At 38.7% G+C, this 26,522-nt stretch overlaps 1 protein-coding gene across 4 annotated transcripts in view; it reads right to left on the bottom strand.

Annotated features, from left to right (window-relative positions):
• MATN2 (matrilin 2) overlaps window positions 1–26,522 on the bottom strand; it is a 79,448-nt gene that overhangs the window by 39,416 nt on the left and 13,510 nt on the right. For all 4 annotated transcript variants that reach the window (XM_063327249.1, XM_063327251.1, XM_063327252.1 and 1 more), the window contains exons 3-5: window positions 16,414–16,983; window positions 10,218–10,340; window positions 6,053–6,175 (exon numbers count right to left, since the gene is read on the bottom strand). In XM_063327249.1, coding sequence (XP_063183319.1) covers window positions 6,053–6,175; window positions 10,218–10,340; window positions 16,414–16,983 — 816 coding nt within the window. The remainder of the gene's footprint in view (window positions 1–6,052; window positions 6,176–10,217; window positions 10,341–16,413; window positions 16,984–26,522) is intronic.

The raw sequence follows: 26,522 nt of genomic DNA, 5'->3' as shown, positions 1-26,522 counted from the left end.
CAAAGGTAATAAGGTAATACTTTAGATTTTATTCAGTCAAGCCCATTCAAAAGTGCTAAAGAAGTGAAATGATTTGTTTTTTTATTTCTTTGCAGGTTAAGATGTTTCTTCACAAAAAAAGTCTTAGAATAAATTAAAGATAAATCACAAAGCAGGTGCTCTGTCCCCAAAGAGTGGCCAGGCCCACATTAGGCAAGTTTAGCTGATTCTGTCTGAAGAAGACAGTAATGTGCTTTGCTTCACACAGACATTTAAGGAGACAGCTTCCCCTTTTTTGCCAAATAAGTAATTTTTTTATTACTTTATACTGCTGAGCCTCCCAAATTGCTTTAAGAGACAGTAAATCATTTTAATGAAATTGGTTCCTTCGATAGCCCTGCCTTTGCAAATCGTGTGTATACTCAGGTGTGCTAAGATATTTAGTCAAGGTTGTCTAGTCAGGAAAAAGAAGAATCCGTTCAGTTACTTTGAAAGAGCTTCTTTTAACCCTTCAGAATATTTGTGTCGAATCAAGTCAAATTAGACTACTTACTGGCTACTATGTGAGACCATGTTCCTGGCAAGCACCTTTCTGTTTCCAGACTGAATAGCTTTACATAAAAACGTATTTACTGAGTATTTATTTCAAGGATATAATGTGTCATACAATTAGTCAGCTTTCCTCTTAAATTAATTCTAACCACATGCATATTTTCAAGTGTTTCAAAAGACACATTAAGAAATAACTAGGCCAAAGAATATATATTTTTTTTCTATCTAGCATACCTGGGAAACAGCCCATACGGATTGCTCCATAAAGTCACCTCCTCCTCTGCCTTAACCTCTCCTTTAAACACTAACAAAATGCATTTCTACCATAACACCTGCAACTGCCCAACTAATAATTATAAAGCTGAGAATAGAATAGAATAGAATAGAATAGAATAGAATAGAATAGAATAGAATAGAATAGAATAGAATAGAATAGAATAGAACAGGACTAGACTATTTCAGTTGGAAAGGACATACAATAGTCATCTAGTCCAACAGCCTTACCGCTTCAGGGCTGACCAAAAGTTAAAGCATTTTGTTAAGGGCATTGTCCAAATGCCTCTTAAACACTGACAGGCTTGGGGCATCGACTGCCTCTCAAGGAGGCCTGTTTCAGTGTTTGACCACCCTCTTGGTAAAGAAATGCTTCCTAATGTCCAGTCTAAACCTCTCCTGGTGCAGCTTTGAACCATTCCCACGCGTCCTGTCACTGGATCCCAGGGAGAAGAGATCAGCACCTCCCTCTCCACTTCCCCTCTTCAGGAAGCCGTAGAGAGCAATAACATCACCCTTCAGCCTCCTTTTCTCCAAACTAGACAAGCCCCAAGACCTTAGCTGCTCCTCACGGGACATTCCTTCCAGCCCTTTCACGAGCTTTGCTGTTTGAGAGACAACTGAATATGTCTCAGAATGCTTTATTACCAAAATCTGAGCAACTACGATCCTAAGCACTTTCAGATGACAATCTCTTGAGGGAGGAACTGTGCCTTCTTATGTCTATGCAGCTGCTAATGTACTGTGGACGGAAAGGAAAAAAACCCAACGAAATAACTAATTTTTCCACATTTGCTTTTTTCCATTTACAGTCATTCTGGAGACCTCTTACTCACAGAATTAGGTCTGTTGGCCTGTAAGAATAATGAGCATATCAATTTAAATAATGCCTTTCCACTAACATAGTTAAGAAGTGAGAACATTCACGTGACAGTTGCTTTTGGAGATAAGTATCATTGCCTTTTCCCAATAATTTTTGTATACAAATTGCCCTAATTCCAGGCAGGCTTAGTCTTGCAACTGGCACTAGTAATTGACCTACAAATTCGTATCACTTTTAGTATCATGTTTCATTTCTGTGGTACTTGCTTAGAAGGGAAACTTTTCAGCAGTATTCCAGTCAGCAAGTAGGCAAGTTGTCCATGGAGTTAAATCTTCCTGAAAAAACTGAGAAAAATTATAAATCTATGTTTCTTATATTGAAGTACTGTAATCCTTTAGTTGGTATGCAGAAAATATATACAATTTGTAAAAGAGCAAAGCACAATAATATTTCTCTATTTTTTTTTAAGTTTTATTATTTTCATATTTCTGTACCGAGTCACAAGATATAGACTGGAATGTGAAAAATTAGATATCTCACTGTTTTAAATGTTAGCCCATGCCTATGTCAATAAGAAACTTTTCTAAAGGATGAATTAATGACCTTTTTAGTGAGCAAGCAATTAATTCAGTTGTTATCTCCTGATGTTGGTTCCACCCTGTTTTTCTTGCCTGGAATTAGTTGGTTAAGTGATTAGAGCCATCTTTAATTCCAGTTACCAGTTCTGCACTCCAGGTGCTTACATTGCCTCTCTGAACTGTGGACACCATGGGTCATCTTTCACTTTTATTGTTGTTTTACTCCTGTGATGTTTATATAGGTTTTTCAGGCTTAGGAGAACAAAGGAAGTTCAGGAGAAGGGTAGAAGAAAAGGGTAGGAAGAAAAGGTGACAGAATAAGTAAAGGCATAAGGAGGATGAAAAAGAACATGGGGAAAGAGCAGAGAAGACTTATGGAAGACTCATAAGAACCTAGAAAGCAGCCAAAAAAATGTAGCGGTGCCAGGATGCAAAGAGGTGCCAGCAGCCAAACCACTGCCAGGAGAAGAGGTCCCAAGCCCAACAGCTGCAGCAATACAGAGACAGCGTAGCTCCAGAGCCAGGAAAGAGAGGACAGCACGTCCAGCAACACCAAGAAAGTGGAGAGACTGAATGTCCAGCAGCGTGATGGAGAAAGAATGGCTCATTATCACTAAACTTTAACTGATGGTGTATTTTTTTTCATGTGAAAGGAGGGCAGTTAACATAGAAAGCTGTTTAAAAAGGCAAAGTGATAGTGTTCTGCCAGCCATACTTATCACTGAGCAGTTTCAAATACTGTTTAGTCTACAAATTTGTTCATAAACTGTGTGTTGCAAACACTCAGAGAGGTTAGCCATTCAGTGGTCACTTTTAATGGATATGTTGTGAGCTGCTGGTTGTGAGATTTTATTTAATTATTACCATTCAAGTAACTCGCTGACACATGTGTCAACGAAGCAATTATTATTGCCTTTGATCCTTAGCCAGAGAAATTAGTGCATCAGAAAAGAGGAAGAAAACTTAATAAAACGGCCTGTGAAATGAGTTTTCTGCACTTTCTCATTTACTTTTGCTGGAGTTAAAATTTTAGAAGTCTTCGACATCTTAGAGAGAAACCTTCGGCTCTTTGAGAGAACCACAATGTGTATGTCCTACTGAAATTCTCTCTTCATTCTCTGGATGAAGAGGAGAGAGTAACCTTAATGAAGTCACTGCTTTTTGTGAAATTGTAATTGTGCTTAGTGGTCTCTGGTATCCTGCTCATTTGATAATAAATAATTCACAGAAAAGAATGGTTAACTAACTTAAGAGTAATGAAAACTAAGTTATCACTACTGATTCAGTACTATACATAGTCTCCTTTAAAAGATTTTCCATCAAGGATAATTATCCATTGGTAATCACATCCCAGAAGCTGTACATTCTTGGTAGTAGCATACTCCTCAAAAATCTCAAATTGTTCAAATATAAAAAGGCAAATTCTGGAGACTGGCAGTTAATAGGATTTGCAGACAAATTATTAACAAAACCACAAATTACCCAGACAATCTTTTCCTGTTCAGGAAATGTGGAGAGGCTATGTTCTGCATGGGTAAAACATAATTAATAAACATTGAACTATTCATGTGCATCAGTAAGAAATTAAAAAGTTAAATGGTCAAATAACGCAAAACAAAATTGAAAAATAGAAGTTCCAATAATGTGCTTTAAAACCATAATTGATACTGCTAATTCCTGCAGTGGTATGAATAGCAGGAGTTCATGCTTTTTTGCTAAACTAGGAAATCAAGAGGAGAGGAAAGACAGCTATAAAATGCAAGATATCACAACGAACCCATGTATGAACTGTATTTTGAAAATAATTGAGACTATGAAAGCTTCAAATGTCATCAATAGAGCTTATTAATAGGCCTGTGTCTCTCCATGCCAAACAGGGTCAGTGAGGAGGTAGAAGAAAAATGTTAAATATGTACCATGCCTCCAAATAGCACTCTTCAGACTTTGCAGACAAATTATTAACAGGCATAAAACTAGTGCCACTGAGAAATTTAATAAATGGCATAGAAATATTTTGAAGCTTTTAATAAGAAAAATAGACTTTGTATTTATTATAGAGGCTAATATTATGTTTGACATACAAAGAATTTCACCAAAATTTATTTTTATCCCTATGATGCGGTGGTAGCTACCTTCCTGGTAAGAGTATCTTGTGCTGTAAAGGACCCTTCAACTAATACAGAGAAAATAGTAACAACAGCTGATGATACTAAGCATGAATATTTTGCATTAGAATATATGGTAGGAAAGAACTGGGGATGAAAGAACCTATCAACATGAGTAATGGATTTTCTGTCTCAGGATATACTCAAATCAATAGCAGAGAAATATATGCTTTATCCTAACATAGGTAAAGGTCATGACGATTAGCTAAGGTTATTGGATGAACTTCTGTGGAGTGTTAGATGTTGAAACTTGGGCCAGAACACACAGGCCTTCTTGCCTAAATAGCCATGATTAGCTGCGTTTTCAAAACAAGTCAACTTCAGAAAGCAGGTTCTTAAAATCATAGAATCACAGAATGTGTTGGGTTGGAAGGGACCTTTAAAGGTCATCTACTCCAACCCCCCTGCAGTAAGCAGGGACGAAAATGGTATATTAGCTGCCAATTTATGCTGAGGATAAATTACGTGGAGAAATTTGAATGCTCCTACAAGTAAGGGAAACATTTCTGAAGAGTAAGTACAAAGTAAGTGTTCTTCAAAACTGCATGTTGTCCTAGATCTAAAAGACCTCCAAACCTCATTTGTGAGTCCCATGTGGAACTACATGCAGAAAGTTCAGTTCCATAAACTGTCATCTATTTTGCATCTCAAAATAGGATTATCCTGCAAGGTAATAGCTCCGTGAAGGTAATAAGAGACAGATTATATTATGTTAGAGTTGTTTAAGATGGCAAGAAAGAGTAAGCTGTTGGACAAAAGCATTGTGGCAGCCTGTGGCAGATTTGGGGCCAAAGATTCACTTCCATGGGATTTCAGCATGTGTTTGAAATTAAGCATGCATTTAAGTGCATGCCTGAAGAGAATACCTAACAAATAAGGCAATTTTTTTTTCAAGGACTCATTAGGGGTTTTTTGTGGTGGATACCCGAAGACAGTATTTTCCCAAAATGCAGCACAGGATGAAAAGTTTACAAGAAGGCTAATAGGCTAGTGAAAAAGATTATCCTAAAAGTATTTACTGTGTATAAATGGGGAAGAACAGTCAGATACTTATATGGTAATAGAGAGGGAAGGATGTTTTGTGTTAAAAAATTATTATACTGTATTTCCACACTCACTCTTTTGAGTTGCAATTCTTAGAGCTGATGTTTGCTTCTTTACTGCCCATAGCGAAAATAAAAGGCACACAGTGGATGGGTTCTTAAGGAGGGCTAAACTTTCCTTAAAGTCATCTTCCCAAAAGGAATTTGAAATCTCCCCCAGCATGACCAGAAAACCAAGTGAGAAATGGCAAAAAATTGTCCACTTTCAAGTTTTCCATGTATAAATTCTGTCTGAAGAGGAGCTACCGAGTTTGTCTGGCTTTGTTTGCTTTTTAATGGCCACATATATCATGCCAGTACCGTGCTGGCCACTTAGTGGATCCAGAATAAAACATCTGGTGTGTTGTTTCAAAACAGCAATGTTACTTTCTGTGTGAAATTAGTCAGAACAATTTTCCCAAGTCACCATTATCAGTAAAGGCCTACAAACACGCCAATACGTATTCTTCCTTATCTGCTGCTCATATAGAAGAAGAGAACTTCCCATCCTTGTCTATGGCTAAACTGGATATTAATTCACATTAAATTTCCCTTTGGTTCTGTCAAGAGATAAATGCAAATTGCTAAACTCATACTCACCGACACAATTCTTTCCATTTGCATCGAGCTCATACCCTTCATAACACTGACAGACGTAAGACCCAGGTGTGTTCACACAAATCTGCTCACAGGCGTGTTTCTCCACAGCACAAAGGTCCTGAGCTACAAAACATAATTGCATGAATATGAAATCCTTGGACCTTCTATAATGCATGGCTACACTACAGATCAAAAATAAATTTCAGGAAGTAATGAACAGCTCTTTAGAGCTGTTTTGACTTGGGGGCATTTAATTTCTGAGTTTTTTTTCAGTTTTGTGCAAAATAGCATAGCAAGTTACCCCTCCCCAGCAAAAGATCTCATTAGAAAAATTACTATGACAAATTATGTCAGTTCAGCACGTGGCCCGATGAAGCACAACGGACTTTCCTTTCAATAGACTAAGGCTTTCTGAGAACCCCAGATTTCCCCAGTGAAATCTCTGGAAAGCAGAGTACTTTGCATTGCTCAGGATCAGGCCCAAAGACTGCTCAACACATAATGATTGTTTACAGTTATAAAAAAAGCTTTTGGGTCATGTTTGAGGAAACTAGCCAAGCAAATACGAATTTTCTTTTATAGCTGTCTGCTTCATATCAAGTGGCATGATGAACAGTATAAACAGTCGTTTAACTCTCTTATTCCAGTATAAACACCCACAAATAGATAATTTTCCAGCTTGTTTCAGCTACATTTCCTCTTTTGTACTACTTTGTGTATTAATGTAAGATTTGAACATCTCTAGAGAAGAATGGAAGAGATTAAGTTAAACAAACAAATGCAGTGTAATGAGTAAAGAATAGCCATTATCTGACACAAGCACCCTTCTCTAGAAAAGTTAGACCAGAGTACGTGAAAGGAGCGTCCTTTGTATGGATGCAAAACCATCTTAATAAAATAAATGTAAGAATATTTCAAATTAAATACAAGAACTTCTTTTCCCCTAGTTTTGTTCTGGAAGTTAGACAAGTTGCTTTTTCTTTTTTTCCACATAGAAAGCAACAAATCACAAGTATGGCAGATTTTCTTCCTTCAATGCAAGGAAATACTTTTTTTAGAAATAATGTTATAATGAAATGTATCAAGGAACAAAACTATCTTCTATTCAAAAGAAAAATGCACCCTTTTCCAGCCTAAAGCAAAGTTGTCAATTCGCTGCTGATTGAAGCCATTTGGTTAAGGGCTTTTAAGAACTGAATACTGATAAGATGTATTCTTATAACATAAAAAAAGGGGAACAGAAGACCGAAAAAAGGGTATAACTTTAGGTACAGAAGAATGAAAAGAAAGTATAACTTAAGGTACATACCAGTCATTTTTTTTGCAGTGTTTAATTTAGAAAGTGTTAAAATATGTATGTAAGGAATTTGTTGATGAGCTGACAAATATGTACAAACCTTGGATAAATACATCTGTTTTATGTTGTATTCATGTATTGCACTAAACATAAACATGACGAAGATTTATTTTACTTCAATGTCTACTGAGGAACATGTTGTCTCTGTGCACTTGCGGACAATCAGCCGCCAATGAAGGTAACTAAAACGGTTACAGATTATGGGTTTTTCTATCGCCATGCTTCCCCTTACCTCCAGAAACAAGCTGTCCAGTTTGTCCAGGCTTGGTCCCCTTTCCTCATGAATTCTGTTATTTCTCTGGGGAGTTTTCAGACATAATGGTCTGACCTCGTCTAGACTGTTACCGTATCATCTCCCTCCTTCACCAATGACTTGCACCATCCTAGCACATTTAAGGCCAGTTTGACGGCTCTCAATATTAGATTTCCAGTGCTAATTGCTAAAATTAGTTTATAGTTTGGTGATGTTGAAAAAAGTCCATTAGAAGTAGGCTACAAACACACTGAATGACTCATTTCCATTTCATATTTAGCAAACTGCAATCTAGTATCATCTAACTGATGATCAAAGCAAGTACAGAGTCAAGCAAATCATGTGTGACAGGTACGTGGGGAAAACTAATATGACTGAGTCATAGCTAAAAAAAGTAAAGCAATGCAGCAATGGACATCCAAAAATGGTAGAAAGGGAATATTGAGGTCTACTGTACATGGGTCACCAGTAGGAAAACTACACACAATTCCAAAACTCTCTTGGAAATTAATCTGTAATTTGAAGCAGTGCAGTACCTAAAAGCTGAACTAGTGGCTGATAAAAACAATGGAAATTTAACACAATAAAAAAGAAGACACGATAAAGAAAGAATTTTTCATACTTGTAATTAAAATTTTTTTAATTGACTCACAAAAAAATTCAATTGTCAAAATTGATGTTAGAGGTGAGGATGGGGAAAATGTGTGAGAGGAAATTAAAAAAAAGAGAAATTTTGAATTTCAAATAACTTCCAGAAAATTGAAAGCAAAAGAATTCTTTCTTAAAAATTCTTTAAGAAAATTAATAGCATGAGGAGGGTTTAAAGGAAAGGTTTAAAGGATACGAAAGTTTTAAATGAGAAGCATTTTAAGAGGGACACAATAAAAAGAATAGGTTAGAGAATATTATTGAAATGTGATTACATAGCTGGAGCTGTCACTTGGGATTCTGACCACGCTCCTTCTGAAGAGCTATAGCAAATATGCAGGAGCAGAGAAAATAAGCCGTGTGAAAAATTGTTCCTTTCACTATTCTTGTCTTGGCTTAGCTGCTAAACCAAAAAATAATTAGGAAATATTCCATATTGGATTGAATTTTCATCTTCTTGGGGAAACAAAAGCACAAATAAAAGTGTTAAATTTGTTCCATTTAACACAAAACGTTCCCCTATAATTCACACACATGCATATGACAAACGTATACATTTGGTGAAGGATGCTGGTGAGAAGGTCTAGAAAACAGATTCCTAAAAGTAACTCATCCCATAGCTCGACAGCATAGGAGGTGAACAGCTCAAAAGGAGTTTCCCACTGTAGGTCATGCAGCAGCGAGAATGCCCGTTTCACTTCGGTGCTGACATTCTTTTGTTCCCATTCCTATTTACTGTGGCTCTGACTGAAACCATGTGTCCCACTGCACATGTAAGGACTTTAATCCCCAAGCTGTAGAGTTGTCTAAAATACTGACATACTCCTGCTGTTTTGGTGGTCATTAAGTAGTTGATATAAAATACAACGCTAAGCAAGAGAGACTAAGAACCCTCTAATTGAACCTGATTGTTTTACAGCACTCTCCTCAAATGTGGAATATGTGAGTTCAAACACAAGGATAGGATCTGAGCCTGCGTTCTTCACCTTAATTCTATATCATCAATTTTAAGGGTACATCCTATACTTTCACCATGACTGTCTCCTCCAGCTTTTTGAAAATACGTTTTCCAAAATTTTTCTTCTGGCTAAAATCAGTTTGGCAAATTTCACTTGAATCCGTGCACTGTCACAAGATAAGAAACCGAATTTTTAGCAAGCATGTTTTCCACAAGTAATTAAAAATAATATTACATAATTTCTTTAAAATAATGGTGGATACAGAAATAAATTTGGCATACCCACCTAATGCAGTCTGCTGTTACTTACTAGGAAGCAAGTTAAAATGGACAAAGAAATACTGCTTACAGAGATCACAATTAAATGAAATACAGTTTGTTATTATAAACCATAAAGCCAATTACTTAAAAAGTCAACCCTTTTAAAGAAGGAAATGAGAGTATAAGCAAGACTTTTGAAACTATTCTTTAAATGATTGAAAACCCCTATACTTCAAGCAGCAGTTAGGAAGAGCTTTTCAGAACAGCAAGTTATTTCACAGTTCTCTCGTACGGGGTTTAATGCACCTTTCTGTACTATTTAGCACTGGTTGCTATCTAGACAAGTTACTAAAGCAGCTGGATTCACTTCATGTGAGATTTTTCTTTGTTGCTTCACTGCTGAACTTAGTACACCAATAAAATTTGAACGCAATTTTATGTAGTTACAGTGTGCCTCTGCAGTGCTGTGTATAAAAATGAACTTGATGTATTTCAGAAAGGCTTATAAGAACTTCATTTACAGAAAACAAGAAAAAGAATTACAACTTCACCTTTTCAGACTCTTTCTGACGATTACCATTCATTATATACTGAGTTCAGTCCTTCTTTATGAGCCCAATAAAAAGGGTATGTGATGTTAAGCACTATTTGGGAGCATGAAAGAGAAAAGTTAAGAAAGACAACATACTGCTGCAAGTTCTGTGGTCAGCATTCAGAATGTATCCTTGTTTACATCTGCATACGTAGGAGCCAGGGATGTTTATGCAGAAGTGATCACAGCGATGCTCAACTATACTGCACATATGGGGCACTGAAAGAAAAAAAGTAAAGCGTTATTAACTGCTGGTCTCACTTACTTGTGGTCACAACTTAAAAAAAAAAAGATGTATAAAATTTTACTGAAATAATTTAGAAATTTCAAATTAATTGTTGACAATAAAGACAAAAATGGAAGCTAAAGCCTGCCAAACTGCAAAAAATTCCTTAACAAACTATTTATTCCTAAAAAAAGTAGGAATTCAGATATTTTCTGTCTGGTTGACATTAGTGGCATGTTTTTGGACATGAAATTACATGTGGAATGGAGATATAAACAAAACAATATATACAATACAGTATCTGGAAACACTAATTACTTGGTGGCCCCACGAAGACAATGAAACAAACCCACCACATTCAAATTTAGAAAATAAATGGAATTCAAGTACAAACTGTTCTAGGGGACATTCAGTTTCTTGAATGAGGAAAATCAACACACAGCACAATACTAAAGAAGAATGACTAGAAAACAGCTTGATGAAGAATCTTGCTTCCTTAGTTATTACTGTTGAGGAACATACAAGCAATACATGACGACACTGAGGTCACGCATCTCCAAGATCGGGTCGGGGCAATCCCAAGCACCGATATAGGCTGGGCAGTGACTGGCTTGAGAGCAACCCTGAAGAAAAGGACTTGGGGCTGCTGGTGGATGAGAGGCTCAACATGAGCCGTCAGTGTGCACTAGCAGCCCAGAAAGCCAATCGTATCCTGGGCTGCATCAGAAGCGTGGCCAGCAGGTCCAGGGAGGTGATTCTCCCCTTCTACTCCACTCTCATGGGACCCCACCTGGAGTACTGCATCCAATTCTGGAGCCCCTACTACAAGAAAGATATGGACATGCTGGAATGTGTCCAGAGAAGGGCCACAAGGATGATCAGAGGGCTGGAACACCTCTTCTATGAGGACAGACTGAGAGAGTTGGGGTTGTTCAGCCTGGAGAAAAGAAGGCTCCGAGGAGACCTTATCGTGGCCTACCAGTATCTTAAGGGGGCCTACAAGAAAGCTGGTGAGGGACTTTTTAGGATGTCAGGTAATGGTAGGACTAGAGGGAATGGATTAAAACTAGAGATGGGACGATTCAGACTGGCCGTTAGGAAGAAGTTCTTCACCATGAGGGTGGTGAGACACTGGAACAAGTTGCCCAGAGAGGTGGTGGAAGCCCCATCCCTGGAAGTTTTTAAGGCCAGGCTGGACGGGGCTCTGAGCAACCTGATCTAGTGGGAGGTGTCCCTGCCCATGGCAGGGGGGTTGGAACTAGATGATCTTTAAGGTCCCTTCCAACCCTAACAATTCTATGATTCTATGATTCTAAGAGTCAGTAAGTGGGAGTTGAGCTGAGCTACACTCCAGAGTATAGGTCTTTCTAAGTCTATTTTTAATCTTTAAATATCGTAATTTACGTCTCTAATAGTAAATAGAAAAATGCAACAGACTGAGACAGTAAGAAAGAAAAAGAATAGTGGACCCATTCTGTCAAATTCATTGCTGAACTATTTTTCTCCAGATCAGTAATTGGGAATTAAGAAATCTCCTTGATGTTTTCTTTCCAATGCAGCATTGCTTGTATGTAATTTCTACAATACATAGGTGAATTACTTCTCAGAGAATGTTGTATGGAAAATAATATATTTTGCTCAACAACAATTAGAGATTTATGTGCTCCTTATTGTCCTAGGTCGACAAAGCTCAAAATTTATGGGTTAGATATTAACAGTAATCTTCTAGCAGCCACAACAGAAGCCTGATAAATAGCTTAACAAGTGGTATGTGTGGTACTTGTGGAAAAAAAAAATGGTTTTAAGATACATAATACATATCTGGTCTTTGGAATGGTTACCAGAATTATGTATTTATTACTAATATACAAACCACCACAATACCCAAATCTCTTAATCAGCTTTTTGGATCTCATGATTTTCTGCCATAATAAAACTTCTCAAGTACTTGTATTTATGTGAATACAGACCTGCTTGGACTTCTTGTCTTTTCTTCTTTCTGTCATTCTGGAAATGAAGTTTATGACCTCTGATACTTTCTAAAAAGAAGTTTTCTCCTGGCTATATTTCACTAGCTTTCAACATCAGGTATAGCTCGTTATGACCAAAGAAGAACTTTCAAATACGACAAAGGAAAAATATAACCATTTCAGCAGTTTAAGCATCAGAATATCTTACCATATACTAATGCTACAGAATGTGAATCTATAGAACGCTACTCCGAAAACAGTCAGTCCTCCCATATCAAAAGAACATAAGGTTGCAAAACAGAGTACTAGAAAAAGAAAAAAGCAGCATTCAATGATAGGTGTTCCAATAACTCAGTCCCTTCTGAGAATATATTGTTACCATCTGTTACCGATCTTCTGATATACTATCACATAAAATTTTTCCCAAAGTGTCTCTGTTGCACCCATTTCAAAGCATCAGGGGTACTCTGGTCATAAGTCAAATTTCTGTGGTGAAGGAGGCTGCTGTCTGTATGATTTCTACAACCTCATTTGTTGCAGGAGGTGTTTGGTGGACACAGCCAGGGACTGAAGTAATAGAAAGAGTGATCTGATAGTTAAGGAATTTGAATGTGAACCTTGTGAATTAGATTTTATCTCTTTGTCACAGGGTCCTTATTTGATTGTGGGCAAGCCAATATCGTAATCTTTAAGCAACGTCCACACTGCATGTGTTCAGCTAGAGACACCTGAATCTGGATTTGCAAGAAAGCAGGGCTCTCAGCTGCAAGCAAAGGCTGTAGAGCTGTGACTGGTATGTTATATTAGTTTAAAAATGCTAAATGTCCCAGAAAATCACATCTGGAATTGCACTGAATCAAATATTTAAAGTTAGTGTGCGATCTTGACAGTCTTAAACCTGTTTCTGTGCGTCCATTCCTCCAATGTAAAATGAGGATGACACCACCATCTACTTTACAGGAGAATAATAAAGACTTATATTTGTTCCTGACTGCTCCATCCTAACTTCTGTCTTTCTCACTCTTCTATTCAATCTGCACCTCCTTCCCTGGATTCTGTCCCTGTTTTTCAACTCTTGCCTCACTCCTCATGCCTCTGATTTTCCAGGATACTGTTTGATTCTCTTTTACCTTGCTGACTGGTAATAAAAAGAGGCCCCAAGGATTCCTTGGCTTCAACTGCTGTTTCTGACACCCCCAATTCTTTAGCATCCAGAAGCAGCAACTGTAGGGAAAGTCTGACTTAGCAGAGGATGGAGCACAGCCAGTTTACTGAGGGATGGGATGCCATCCAGAGGGACAGGCTTGAGAAGTGGGCCCCTATGTACATCATGAGGTTCAACAAAGGACAAGTGCAGGGTCCTGCACCTGGCTCAGGGCAACCCCCAGTACCAGCACAGGCTGGGGGATGAAGGGATTGAGAGCAGCCCTGCTGAGAGGACTTGGGGATACTGGTGGATGAAAAGCTGGACATGAGCTGGCAATGTGCACTCGCAGCCCAGAAAGCCAATCATATCCTGGGCTGCATCAAAAGAACTGTGACCAGCATGTCCAGGGAGGTGATTCTACCCCTCTAGTCTGTTCTGGTGAGACCCCACCTGGAGTACTGTGTCCAGCTCTGGAATCCTCAGCACAGGAAAGACATGGACCTGTTAGAGCAGGTCCAGAGGAGGGCCACAGAAATTATTGGAGGGATGAACACCTCTTCTACGAGGACAGGCTGAGAGTGTTGGGGTTGTTCAGCCTGGAGAAGAGAAGGTTCTTGGGAGACCTTATTGTGGCCTTCCAGTACTTAACGGGGGCTTACAGGAAAGATGGGACAAACTTTTTAGCACAGCCTGTTGTGATAGGACAAGGGGTAATGGTTTTAAAATAGAAGATGGAAGATTTAGACTACATATAAGGAAGAAATTTTTTACAATAAGGGTGGTGAAACACTGGAACAGGTTGCCCAGAGAGGTGGTAGATGCACCATCCCTGGAAACATTCAAGGTCAGGTTGGACGGGGCTCTGAGCAACCTGATCTAGTGAAAGATGTCCCTGCTTATTGCAGGGGGGTTGGACTAGATGACCTTTAAAGGTTCCTTCCAACCCAAACTATTCTATGATTCTGTATGGATTCTTCTGAGAATATATCTACTAGGTAGTGGGTAATCTCTGCCATCCATGGGTAAAAGTGGTTAATTTGGTTTACTCTTTATTTTCCCCACAGAGCTTCATCACTTAGCCAGGTTTTTCTCCTATATTCACAGGGTCCATGAAGACACATTGCCACAGACATAAGGGCAATCCAGACACATGGATAGCTCAGGTGCCAAGATCTTTTACCACAGCTTGAAGCCCAGCAGACTGCACACCAAGAGACTTGACCAGAGGGGTGCCTTCAGTTGCTCAAGCAAAGAAACAAGGTGTCCATATGTTCGACTCAGCTGCAATGATACTGCCTCTGGTCCACACTGGGGAGGACTTAAAAAACCTAACGACATTTCCTGGGAGGAATGTAGATGCTCTAGGAAGCAGAGGCTATGGATGTTTAGATTGCTGTCTTGAAATTCGGCAAGCTGAACGTTGCTTCACAGCCCAGACGCAATAAAATATTAAGGATCTATCTGCAATTTAGTCATTTAAGTTGAAATCTGTAAGAATCTAACAGTGCAAATTCTCTGTTGCATCTGGGCCTGGGTTTTTAAGTGCATTTTTGGATCTCACCTTCAATTCCTGACACAGCAAATGTTGTGGAGGCATTCCTGAGAAAATGAGGCAGCAGCAATCTTTGTCACTTCTATACTTATCCATCTGCTGAGGGATGGTTTTATTGAGGACCACATGTATTTGAATTAAAAGTGAGCTATAAAACTCTAATACATTTACTGAACACTAGTCAGAAAAAAAAATTATTAAGTGCTATTCGTACTGGATTTGTTTCTAAAATGCAATTAAAAAAATCCAGTAAGATGAAGCTTTGAAGCATTTGCTGTTCATTCCATTTAAACTCGCAATCCATGTTTAGTTTACTCTTTCTTGGTTTTTAAATGTATCTTACTACGCCAGCTAATAATATGGCAAGGAAGAAAGAGGAAAAAATCTATTATCTGATGAATGTCTGTGATGGTGTTTTTTGCTGATGCGGTTCAGCTGGAGCCCTGTTGCTCTTTGAAACAATTTTGGAAAAGACCAAGTAAGGAAAATTCTCCAGACTATCCTGACAATAAGCCTCAGTTCTTTTCTGGCAAAAGCATCCCTAGAGATGAGTGAGCATTCAATCTCACTATGCATTTTTTTCTGGACTCTGATGAAAATGCCTGAGCTTAATGCCAAATCTGGATGAAGATCTTTCATATTTATCTCAGGAAAAACTAAAAAAAAGAAATTATATTAAGTACACAAATTGGAATAAAACAAATTATGTATGCCACAATATTTGTAAAAGGTAATTTCTTATCAGGGAATTACAGATGGAAGTGATTTCTCTGTTGCAAATTATGGTCTATTAAAATATTTACTTTACTGTATGAGTGAATAATATCACTGTAATGGCTTTTTTTAACTTTCTGTATTTAAAAGGTATGGAAAAAAACACTACCATGTCTCTGTGTCTCACCTCCAGTCACAAGGCATGCACAGAGACAATTATTTGCGCAGAATTAACATGTAAGTTTTGGAAGAGGAATCCAGGAACTCCCTAGAATTTTTTAAATAACCAAAATACTATTTATCAGTTTGAAGTTTCGGTACTAAGGTAGACCACATTTAAAATCTATAGATGAAACAACTTGTATAATATTCAAATTGCAGAGGGTTGTAAATTTATTGCTATTATGCAATGAATAGGAAAATCATGGTATGTGTGTTTGCCTCACTGCTTATGACCACTAGGAATTAGATCACATTTTATGGCACTTAGCAGTGGAATTAGTTTTTCCCCATATGTATGACTGCTGTTCTGAATGTTGTCTGGCCAGTCTCCCTTTTTTTCAATATATATATTATAACAGATAAGGCTCCATGTAAAAAAAAAAAAATGTAATTATAATGCCTATTTTTTTCTGTGTTTTGCTTTCATCTATGCATTCAAATCTATAGACAAAAAACCTTACCACAAAGTTTAGTCTGGAAGGCAGAGGTCAGTGTTTCAATCTGACTGAAATTAGCAACCAGAAACACATGCTCTTCATGCGGTTCACTCCCAATGGACTTCAGCGTGTTCATATCCACTCTTCCCACTCCAATGGCAAAAATCAGGATACCCGAGTTACGAGCTTTAGCAGCAATCTCTGCCACTGGATCCTGAGGTCTCCCATCCGTCACTATCATGATAATTCGGGGCACATTCTGCTTCAGAGGTCGAGCTCCTTCTGACTCTGCAAATGCGATGTTCACTGCATACTGAATAGCCAGGCCAGTCATGGTGCCAGTTGCCAGGTGCATCATCCTCTTCACTGCTCTTTCAATATCCTGCTTCCTCCTGAAAGTCTTCAGCGAGAACTCTTGTTTGACTGTGCTGCCGTACTGAATCAGACCTACTCGGGTGGCATCAGGGCTGATGTCCAGAAACTGCAAGATGGTTAAAATGAACTCCTTCACTTTTTCAAAGTCATAAGGACGTACACTGCGAGAGCTGTCAATGATGAAGACAAGGTCCAAACGTTTACTGTTGCAAGTATTTTCTGGAAGGCAAAATGCAAACAAAAATACTTTACAAGAATTTAAAAATGCAAATCGGTTCAGGCTGACCTGATGTCTCAAACATGCTGTCTAAACAAACACCCCGACAAGTGCTGGGAAAATACAGGAAAAATAGGAGATGCCAGAACAAGGCTAGTTGAACAATATAACTTTGGCCTCCAGTAAATAATAAAAGCTGCCTGTTATACATGATCAGTATATATATACTTTTTTAATTTTTTTGTGTGAGATCAGTGCTCAGAAGGGCTAATGGCAGTGGAGTGGGTAGATACTTGTGCTGTACCCTGTTTTGTCAGTGCTGTTGAGATTTTGACCTCAAACCCCAGGTAGGATGGAAACCCCCTCTGAATTACGTAGTTACTATTCAAGTGGGTTGCACTGTGATGCTTTTTGTGGTAATGCCTGAGAATTTAGAAATCTAACACTCCAATGAGGCAGTGGGGTACCAGTTCTCCATTTCAAACAGGCAAAACAGAACACAAATTCAGGTCAAAAGCATCTGCTAATTGCAGTGACTGATACGAGACGTGAAGGGACTGATTTTTCAGGGAACTTGGCATTAAGCAGGACTTTGCATGTAGAAAGTACAGCTCTCAATGACGTCAACTGCAGCTGTGAGTGCTCAGCACTTCTGCAAATCAAACCCCATGATTTCAAATGCATAATTAATGGCCATCTGGGAAAAGTCTCGTCTATTGGACTAGCTCAGCATCACACAGAAATTCTGTGGCTGCATCAGAGAGAAAATCCTGTTGTCTACAGTGGCACTCAACTTGGCCAAAAGACCACTCATATGCTTCCTGAAATCTTCTGTTTCAGCTATCAACAGTCTTTTTTTCCAAAAGCCTCTGAAGCAGAAATACCACAGAGTATGTCTATATCTGACAATCGCACAATCAGGCCAAGCTGTCATGGATAACAGTAGAAGTGAACACTGTCTGCCTTCTGGGCATGCTACCAGATTTCTGGGACTCTGGGTATAGATCCTCTGGCTTCTGCTCAGCATCCTTCTTTTTGGAAAGAATATGAGACATATGCGCGAGTTGCATGATGAGAATGGATAGGGACTGACCACTCACAGAAAGCCAGCACCTGGCAGGCTTAAGGCGAGCAGGCGGAGGTGAACCACAAGCCTTGCCACAGTAGGAAATATATGGCAAGAGATGAAAAGGACTTTAAAGAGCTTTATGGGATGCTGGTGAAGAGAAATCAACGGAGATTCAATACCTACATTACAGACCCCTCCAGATTAGGAAACTCCTGAGCCACAAAAATATTGTCAGTTGGGGGAATACCCTGTAGGTAGTGTTGTCTTGTTCTTAAACTTTTCTCTATGCATCCACTTTTGACTACTGTCACAGACAGGACACTGTCTGCTACAGTTTCAATCAGTGTGTCTGCCCATGTTCTTAAATTCCTGTGGCTATGAATAAAACTGCGAGGTAGCTAGTTGACCGTTTGTGGCAAGAATGATCATCAAACTGCAGTGGCATCCTCATTTTACTAAACTGAGATAGCCCTAATCAGTAATCTCTCCTATTGCCCAACCCAATTCAATTCCCGGTGCACTCTCACCCATCTTGTGCACTGAATGAGGCAAATGGGTGGTGGAAAAGTAGTATTTGACTGTATAATTAAAGGTCATGTCATACTGCACAAGTAGAAGTGGGCCAATCAAAGACTCAATTGGAAAAACATCTGTCTGCAGACAAGCCTTTACATGAGTTCACTTGTGACTGCTGATGAATGCGAACCATGTGCTTCTGCCAAGGCATGGGGTGAGAAAGATGCCTGTTTTCACTTGTTAACTCAGAGGCCTCTTTCACAGATTACCAAGAACATTTGTGGGCATAGAATAAAAATGCTCTTTGATGACAATATAAATGACTGCCTGGATTTATTCATGTGTAGTCTACAGTCTGGCTTTATTCATAAGCGTAGGAATATGCTCGAGTTGCTTATTCTTTCAAAATCAGAGGATGTTGAATGCAAGCCAAATTGAGCAGAAACAAAATTCCAGTTCTAATGGGATACAGATATCCTGACATATTAACTATTTTCTATCTTATTATCTTAGTGGCATATCTAATTATTAATTATTTTTACTAATATAACATGAAATATTCCAGTTGTAATACAAACTAATACAAAGAAAACGCTATAATATGATTTGTGGGAGCAGAGCAAGTGGAAAGAAAGGTAATTACGGAAAAAAGGCTAAGAATATTTCCGTATACATGACGGGCAGGACAGAGGAGGGAGAAGGGTAAAATGACTGTTATTTTATTTCCCTTAAAACAATTCAAAACTAGACCTATGGTTTTGAATCTTTTTAATCTGAATATAAAGATTTGGATCCCAGTCTGAAGAGACTGTTATGTATTTTGAAGTCAGGCATGAGTCTTGGTGGGAAAAAACCTGGACGGCATTAGTGGATAGTACTACCAGAAACAGACCACATTGTGCTAAATTACTTAAGAAAAACCTATCAGTCTGAATGTAACAGTACATTTTGAAAGTATTTTCACCAGCAAAATTCTGTCTATAGAAATACTAAACATTACCAAATTAAAATGTACTTAAATTCTGTCTTCTGACTTGGTGGGGATTTTTAATAACCTTGTAATTATTAATGTTGATTTAGGTGAGATGGGCTCAATGAAAAATAAAGTGTAACTCTCTTACTAAGCAAAACTCCAGATGGGTGGTATTTTGAGGAGTGGCAACCTGTAATGACTAACAGATCTGAACACTCATTCCCTCAGATAAATTTTGAGTGATACTTTTTTAGCGGTCACATGCTTTTGCACTTGCCTTGTAAACTACAACCTCTTCCTCCTACCAGCTCTCACATTTAAACACAGGACTTCTCACAACTTTGGCAAACATCCTCATACCCAAAAGTAATTCCTTTCCACTCTTCTTATGAAAAGTGACATACTCATTGAAAAGAGCTACTCATCCATAAACCTGTTTCTAAGTCAGCAGAGGTTTTGTATTGCCAACACAGAAGTTAAAAAACCCCTCAATGTGAGTTGTATTATCCAAAGGCAAGACAAGGACAGGCAAGCCAAAGCCAGGGAAGGGAAGAGGAAGGGAAGAGGAAGGGGAAGGGAAGACTGGACACAAAAGGAAACTTTTTCACAATGAGAACAATCAGGCATTGGAATAATCGCCCCAGGGAAGTGGTGAATTCCCCAACATTGGACACTTTTAAGATTCAGCTTGACAAGGTGCTGGGCCATCTTGTCTAGACTGTGCTTTTGCTAAGAAAGATTGGACCAGATGATCCTTGAGGTCCATTCCAACCCTGATATTCTATGATTCTTAGAAGATTAAGTCAACAGTAAATATATTCTCCTCCTCCACTCAATATCCCGTTTGTCTGTAAATGACAGTTACAGTGATGCCACCTTCACAAAATTAACAGTGAAATGAAATTTCAGTTCTCCCTGGTAGAATCCAACTGGGATCCAATTACCTAGACACATAAAATAGAGCTTAAAAGAATATTTCACATTGAGCATCTTAGTTTCCTCTAAAGATGAAAATTCCATTAAATTATTTTCACTGATGCCTGAAGGTTTCCCTCTGCTTCTTTCTCAAAGCAAATCATGCTCAGTCCTGAACCCCTACTTTGGCTTTGACACACACTGCTTTGACTTAGCTCACCCACCCAGGGTCTCTGAGAGTATGTTTGTACCCTTTCAGCTTATTTCTAACTAATGCTACATTGCCTTAATATAACTAAAGCAGCGCCAGGGAGTTTTTATGGGCATTGGAACTGAATCTTCTGAGCTGCTAAATCATTAGAACAGTTCCTGGTATTGTTTGGCCTAGGCCAATTAACATTTTCTCAAACAATCCTCAGGCACGATATGGGAAGTTTCATGAGCCAGGGGCCCATCCTAATAAGCAGTGTGGATGCAACCACTCTGTAAACTCAGGGTATTTAGTAGTACAGAAGCAGGCCGTCTCATACCACTGGTCTCAGTGCCAGAGAGCTACAAGCTAAGCTCAGAGGCCAGCTTGCCTGCATCCACGGTATGAAACCCACCTTCCTACTAAAACAGAGTGGCTGTATGCAAACTGCCTACTGAGGATAATCCCCGTCCCCTGTAGCCTCTGAACCATGCATGGAGATTGCCTAGGGAGTGATGATTGCTGTGGGCCAGAGACCGCTCCAGCAATTTAACAGCAACAATAATGGTGAAGTCCCAGTGCCCAAGAATGTCCCCTGGCACTGTTTAATTTCTTCAGACATTTCCATTTTGGGATATTCAAACCGAACACATTCAAAGGACACAAATTTTAGACGGTAAATTTTCAAAAGTTTTTGCAAGCCAGCTCCCTTGAAAAGATTGATTGTTTAAAAATGAGTTCTTTATTTTCTATTGTTGCCCTACATCTTTATGACTCCTTAATAGTTTTTTAAAAATATGGATATTACTTGTTTGGTTATGTAGGTCTTTATCTTAATACATGAGAATGGATAAATGTTAAAGAAGGCTATTACTGTATGCAAAGCAAAAGGAGGTTAGCTCAATTTGGTAAATACTACAGCAAAGTTATGACATTGAACAAGTAATTTATAACAAGTAAATATTAGTTCCATGAAGATTTTTCTTATAGACTAAGACAATTTAAGCAAAAAGGAAGGATGAGATCAGCTAAGAAAAAATGAGATCACAGAAAAATTATTGCCTGAGCAGGCAATGCAATAATGGCAATTTTAAGACTCAATATATTGTGTTTCTTAGCTCACTCCATAGTAATGTATATACAAAAAACTACACATCCTGCGACATTGCCAGCAATAATACCAGGTTTATTTTTAGATTTTATCTTTGAGCAACAGAACAAAAGTCTTCACTCAGAATTAAATAAAAGAGGAGAAAACGATTCTCCCAGCTAGCACATTATAAAACTGCTTCCGAAATTTCTCTTCTTTCTTTGCCACTTTATTATTTGATTTTCCCTCTACCCCTCACCCTTACTTGCCTCTGTTTTCTTTACAACTTCTTTCTTTATAAATCTTGGTATAACTCCTTCTTGCCATACAATCATACAAATAAAGGATACTCAAATTTGGAATTCATTCATAAATATACCAAGAGCAAAATACTCTGATGGGAAGAAAGATATATCTATTTATTACCTACATACACCTTCTAGGAAACTGCAGTAGCTTCATTTGCAAAGACCAAGCATGAAGTACACAGCAGTGACTGTAACATTGGTTTTGTTTGGAAAACACACTCTGTGGTTGTTGCCAACAGTAAATGAAGAATAGCAGTATTTCCAAGCACTTCTTGACTCTAATGAGACATTTTGTGCAAGTTAACTTCTCCTATTTTTTTTTAATTTTAATTCAAAGAAGAGCAAAGGATGGTATAGTGCATTTCAGATATAATCACACCTAGTTCCTGAAGTAAATGTGAGAAACTGCTCAGTACCTCTTTCCTGGCACACATATGTACGGCACTCCGTTCTGCAGGTGACTCCACCTCTTACTGTCTCTGGGACATACCCTGGGTCCAAGACCTGCTCCCCTGTTCCCTGGCCTCATCCCTGCTCTGCGCCGTTCCCCAAACTCATGGGCCTCTGGCCCCAACCCAAAGATTCATTATGAGTTTGGCAGCTCACCCATTCCTCCTTACAAATTTCTTCATCTGGGAACGCTCTCTAAACGCAACACAGCCTCCAGATATTTCTTTATTGCCTCTGACAAAATCTTTTCTGAACTTTCAAAATTTCTGGGAGAACTGTACAGCAGTAGGCTCTTGTCCAAAGATTTCCATTTCCTTTTATATGCAAACGCTTCATTATCAGTCACTATAGGAGGGTCCATTACCTTGTTCTCGTTTCACCTCACTATTTCTACTCCTTTCCTGTCATCCTTACAAAATATCAAGGTCATTATTAATACAAAGTCCCAAAAAAACTGACTCCTAGTATTTCTCCATTTCTTTACTGAGATTGGTGCTGTCTCTGGCATGAAGCCAGACTATGGTGTAAGGATACTCTCAAGTTTCTTAGTTCTTTTTGTATATTTCAGGTGTTCTGAGATGGAAACTGCTCGGTTTCCTGACAGGAGTGAAGCCTTCTTTCATGGTCAGGAGGACCAGGGAGTGGGCAGCTTTCCCTTGCAGGCAGGGGGAACACCTGGACAGAGGAATGAAGCATCCTGATATTCCCACGCCAGGCCCAGCAGCATCAACATCTACCCACCTCTTCCCAAGAAAAACAAATGTTACATGCTCTCAGCTGAGCGCAGCTCGCACCCATGAGAGGAGAGGAATTCATTTTCTGTGCCATGATGGAGAAGCCTCCTAGTACACACAGTTAATGTTACTTTGAATCCAGTTCCCACAGACAGCCTGGAGGCATTTACTGTGCCTGTGACTCTTGTCTTTTCCTGCACACATCTGGAAAAGAACAAATCACAACCAACACCAAAAAAAGGTGGCTGTTGCATGGAGGAAGATGATCTTTGTATCTTTCTTCTTGAAGATCTGAAACTCCCATCTTGCCTGAGCTACCTGGGGCACTGTTGGAAGGACACACAAGTTATTAGAGAAGAAACAAAGAGAAAAAGTAAATAGCTGCTAGTAGTAGTGTAGCAAACACAGTGAAAAAATGTGACCTTAATGAGTTTGTGCTGTTTCCTTTCAGGACACTAACTTAATGTTTTAAAAACTTGTATCCATACTTTTTTTAAAGCCGCTCATGTCTTTGTTTACGAGGAAAGCTGTTAGCAACCTCAACATTACTCAGTGATCAGCTGACCTGAAACAAAATATTTCTATCCATTGGTAACAGTCTTAGTATTAGACTCTTTTCCAGAACAGTTTCATAAACAGCACCATGGGATAGTGCCGTATACCATGTCTCTTTGCTCCCCAAAATATGTGGGACATCATGCCCACTGGCATTCCATTATTTTTACCACTTCATCAGTACTTAAATAAGCAGACGGTGTCTTCTAGTTTTCAAATCAATTTAAAGGCATGTTGTCTTCCATCACAATAGTGTCTGATTACCCACTCATGCCTATAAAATGAGACATTCCTTAAGTTATGTAAATGCTGTTTCCAGGATTTTCAAGTTAATTTTGCACATATGTGCTTTTTTAATTATTAAGTTAAAAGTACCCGCAATGAAGGCAAAACCACCACACTTTTGAACACTCAGTATTTTTTCTTTTGGCCTCATCTTCCTTCAAGACAAAACACAGAGCGGAGGCTTTGAGAATATACACATATAACCAGAGTTCATAATTTTACTCACTGAATTATTGTAAAGGCAAACTCTTTTTCAAACAGAAATGGTATTTCACAGTAATTTGTGGGGGCTGTAGGAATTTCAGAAACACAACGAGCATTTGCAGTTTAGTACATGACCCAGTTTTTTCTGCACCAGCAAGTACTCTTTCCTCCTTGTGGAAAACTTACAAACCACTTCAAAAAAAAAAAAAAAAGGAGAAGGCGAAAAGGGAAAAAAATGGGGGAAAAGATAAAGGAATATGAAAACAAAGAGAAGAGAGAAGAGAGGAAGGAGGAAGGAGGGAAAAGAAAAGGCTTTGCTAGAGGAAACACACATTAAAGAAATACTGCTGAAACAGAAAATTTCTTGCGCTGCTAGACATAGAATTATATCTCAGATAGCATTAATTACTGAATTGCCCTTTAAGTGGCTGAAAAGTGAATACTATTTTGACACATGACTTGAAAATTAATAATGAATACTAAATACAAAGTCAGCAAACATAATGTTGTTATGAGGTTAAAAATTGCCAACACAGACCAAAATCCAGACTTTCTGATCTCCATGACAGCTGGCTGCAGATGAGTGTACTCAGAATAGGACACAAAGCCCTGGGTCTGTCCTGGTCTCAGTTAGCCCTCATAGCTCATCAGTTGGTCCTGCTTAGGGGATTATAGCTTCTTCAGGGAACAACTGGCCAGGCAGAGATACGATCACCATTCAGATCTCATCTTCTTGGATTCCAGAATCCCTGTGAGGGGCTGGGAGGCACAGCCTCAGCACAAGCCAGGCTACCAAGGCTCAGAGCCATAGAGAGAGGGTCTCCCACTGTGAACAAATCCCAGAAATCTGAAAGAGTGGGGTGGTCTGAGCAAGTGCAACCTTCCTGCTCCTGTTTTAGACCCCAGCCAGGCAGATAACAGACAACAGCTATTGCAGAGGAGAGGCTGACAGCTGAGAGACTAAGGTGAAAGCTGCAGTTTAAAGACTTGGCATAAAGTCCACAGGAGATCTCTCAGCTATTGAGACAATCACTACTGGGAAGCAAAGCATACAACTGCTAATAATGCCTTGAGGTACAATGTTTCTAAGACGTACCTATGCACCTCAGAAGGAAGAAACAGGTGATTTACCAGACTGTAAAATGCTTTGCTCTCTCTCTTTCCAAATATGACATCTATATTTATACGGCAATTTTATGTTTTGATTAGAGAGGGTCTAAATTGATATATATTTGATTACCTTGTATCCTTATAAAAGTTTAGTTATCTTTTAATTGGAAAAGGATTTTGCTTATATTTTAACTAAACACATGATCATTCAAAAGATGCAATTTGCAGCCTCTTCCAACCTGTATGTGTTGCCTGGAACAGTTCTGATCTCTCCAAATACTATACCAGCATAGTATGTCAAACACGTTATATAGTTACCATGACACAATTCTGACTTCAATTACAATGCAGGCTTCAGTTGCAATGAGTCTACTTAATGTCTCTGAGGACAAAAAAACCTGGCAGGGATGTACGTCTGTAAAGAAATAACGCATACACACATGTGTTGAAGCTGTGAATGAGTTTCTTACAGCAGCTATCATCTCATGTCGGTTCATCAGTCCACATTAGCAGGATTTGGAGATCTCTGGCCAGCTCTTAGTGTATAAATGTACAATTAATTCAACCAAAACTAAACAGAAATCTTACCTGCGCTCCTCAGTAGCATCATGGACCAGACTCCCTTTTGTCACATATTTTCCCCTCTGATTTGCAGCTAAAATTTAACCCAGAATGGTTAACCTGATAATGATCTTGAGCCCTAAAATTACATACACACGAGTTTAAAAACTAGGTTGGTTACAAGAATGTTTGGAATAATTTTAACTGACTGTAGTGAGTGAGCACATAAATTTAGTGAGCACTCAGTGTACTTCATATTTCTTCCTTCCGTATTATCAGTGGAATCATATACATACAACCAAGAGATAAATCATTATAGATTTTGTTGCAAAATATAATTTAACACAGACAGGGACATTTGTGTTTAGCAGCAGTTTCTACTGAACAGGAGCCAAGTACATTTCCTTCTTGGCCGCCCTTCCCCTCTCTGTTTCAATTTTGCGCGTATCAGTTAATCTCTTGTAGTTTCTTTCTTCTAATATCATGTAGTATCTAAACGAATGCTCTCTAAATGAGCCTTTCTCCTCACATGAATAGTTATTTTCAAAACCAGGTAGGTGCATGTTTTGTATTCCTAAGGC

This window comes from Chroicocephalus ridibundus, chromosome 2 (genome assembly GCF_963924245.1).
Source record: "Chroicocephalus ridibundus chromosome 2, bChrRid1.1, whole genome shotgun sequence".
NCBI lineage: Eukaryota > Metazoa > Chordata > Aves > Charadriiformes > Laridae > Chroicocephalus > Chroicocephalus ridibundus.
This window is presented reverse-complemented; position numbering and strand designations above follow the sequence as displayed.